The sequence below is a fragment of the Penaeus japonicus genome, unplaced genomic scaffold (genome assembly GCF_977035675.1).
Source record: "Penaeus japonicus unplaced genomic scaffold, GWHDUDI00000001_assembly GWHDUDI00000031, whole genome shotgun sequence".
NCBI lineage: Eukaryota > Metazoa > Arthropoda > Malacostraca > Decapoda > Penaeidae > Penaeus > Penaeus japonicus.
Genome location: NW_028234433.1, coordinates 1203392 through 1205891, shown reverse-complemented (window position 1 = coordinate 1205891; position 2500 = coordinate 1203392). Strand labels below are relative to the sequence as shown.

Below are 2500 nucleotides of genomic sequence, written 5' to 3'. Positions count from 1 at the left end.
TACCTACGTGTGAACATAAGGTGTGGTTGATGTCGAATCACCTTACAACCATTACGTGTGAGGTGAGCATAAACTATATACTTGTCCATTTGGTGTGCGTCCTGGAGCATTAAAGTTTGTGCTTGTTGTATGCTGAGTGGCATACCATCATAAGTCACTTCCAGTTCGCCCTGAAAGAAAATTAGATGACCGTAATTCTTAGGATTTGCATTAAAATGCGTAAGAATTTTGTTTTTTTACTTACGGGCTAGAGCATGTACATTTGGTAAAGAAAGAAAACTTCATAGGTGAAGGATATTGTGACAACTGTAAAGCCTGCTGAGCTGAATTGTGTTCATGCAGTTTCTGTTTGAGGCTGTAATTAATGACTTTTTTCTTTTATTTATAAACTAAACTTATTCAACTTTCATATTGCTATACTGCAAAATTACCATCCAACCAGTCAGCCAGCCAGCCAGCCAGCCTATAAATAATTAAATGATAATAAACTGAGAAAGATTTTAGTTGATTATAAGAGTAGCATTACAAACACGTCAGATCTAAGAGAGAGAAAAAATATATAACTTAATTTGTGAAATGCAGTGAGCAACATCATCAATTCCTTGTGGGAAAAATAACCTTTACAGCAAAATAAATAAAAAATAGTGTGATTCCTTATCTACAGCCAGTGCTGTATTTATGTTTAAACATGGAATTTCCATAGGTTAATTACAGTCAAACTTGATGAATGGGAATAAAGAGGGGAGCAGAGACCCAGTTGATGCTCCAGTGGTACATTTAGTGTAAATACTGATAATAAAAAGATGGGGAAGTGTACATTACATTCGTGTTCCATTTTGGGGAGCAGATAAAGTGAATTAACCCCAAACTCTGCTGACCACATACCTACAGACATGACTGGCAAACCAAAGTGTATAATAAAATCAAATTTATGCAAAATGTATGGAAACTGCTAAACAGGGTGTGAGTGTAATCAAAGTAAATGATAAAATCCCATTACTTATCTCCTCTCCTTCGCCCTCAAAGTAGCCTTTTCAGATTGAATTTAAAATCAGTTTACATTTACATTCTTTATGAAATGGTTTTAAACAATTTTATGGAACTGAGAGTAAAAAAAAAACACACACACACACACACATACACACACACACTTGGATTATCTGACTTCAAGAATGGCAGCAATGGGGGGAAAATCATCCTGAATTGTATTCATGGATATTATATGACTCAGATCTAAAATAAAAAACTATTAATCAATTACTGGACTGACCCACCGTTTCCATTAAATAAATTGATTCTTCGGGATATAGGCACTTCCCAATGTCTGTCTCAGCTCCCATATGTTGCCAAAAGTCTCCTGCTTCATGCACAATGCGTACCATTCTTGACTCTGCTAACCATTCTCCACAGGCCATTGTGTCTCTGTTACATAAAACAAAATTGACTTCTTTCTATCAGTATAATTTTCCGATTCAAAGTCAAAATATCATTAAAGTCAGAAAAATATCATTAAAGAATAACACCAAAGATTTAAAATTATATATACCATTTTAAACTGCTAGCTCGATAAAAGAAAGATAAATACAAAGTTTACAATTTGCTTTATAGACTAGTTGTGACAGTAAACCACTTACAAACATCCATGCATTTAATTATCAAAGCAGTCAGTAGTAAATCAGTTACAGTAAATTTACTTTGCACAAGCCAACCATAAAACCTAGTTATTTTGCCTATACAGCCAATGTAGACACACATATTCTGATAGTCGGGCTGTAACACAGTTTTCACATTAATAACCCATTGTACACCTGCCAGATATCAAGAGAGTTTGTCAGTCACTTCACACTAATAATGGTAATTTACCAGTTTATGCACTTGGATGACAAATCAAAAGTCAGCTAATTTACTATTAACCACAAGCAAAAGCAAAACTATAGAAAAAAAATCAACTAAAAATATACTCATATTTTAGCCTGTAATACCAACTTGAAAATATAAAAATATTGTTATGGCTAACACTTAAAAGTCACTTGTATTGCAACAGGTGTTTTCCAGTGCTTTTGCATTCTCTTACAGACTACACGTATAAAATATTGATTGATATAGATGATGTATTCACTCTCTGCAAACATGCTACACAAATCTGAGTCTAAGAACTGGGAAACAGTGCACAAAGGATAAGATCTTGGCAATGCAATAGGTGCTTCATACAATTATCAATTACCCTTACGACCCTGAACTACAAAGTGATGAAACTGATTTCTATAATGCAGGTTTGGATCCTTGTTTGTCTACTTAAATGACTGCCTATTTTTGACAATAAAATATAGGACATGATACAAAAATATCAAGTGTTTTATTGATTATTTCAGAAAAAGCTAAGCTGTGTGCAATATTTTTTTAAATACTGTTTTACCACTTTTCTACGTAGGCTTTGCCAATCTTTAGGCAGGAAATATATACATGAATTAAATACTACTGAAAGTTTAATTACCGTCTT

The 2500-nt window shown here is 33.6% G+C and overlaps 1 protein-coding gene across 1 annotated transcript in view; it reads right to left on the bottom strand.

The window, feature by feature from the left end:
• The window catches only part of Tsen54 (tRNA splicing endonuclease subunit 54), a 6501-nt gene that overhangs the window by 1635 nt on the left and 2366 nt on the right, over positions 1-2500 (bottom strand). The window contains exons 2-4 of the mRNA XM_086555497.1: positions 2495-2500; positions 1275-1422; positions 8-170 (exon numbers count right to left, since the gene is read on the bottom strand). The exon at positions 2495-2500 is cut by the window's right edge and continues 153 nt beyond it. Of these exons, the coding sequence (XP_086411623.1) occupies positions 8-170; positions 1275-1422; positions 2495-2500 (317 nt within the window). The remainder of the gene's footprint in view (positions 1-7; positions 171-1274; positions 1423-2494) is intronic.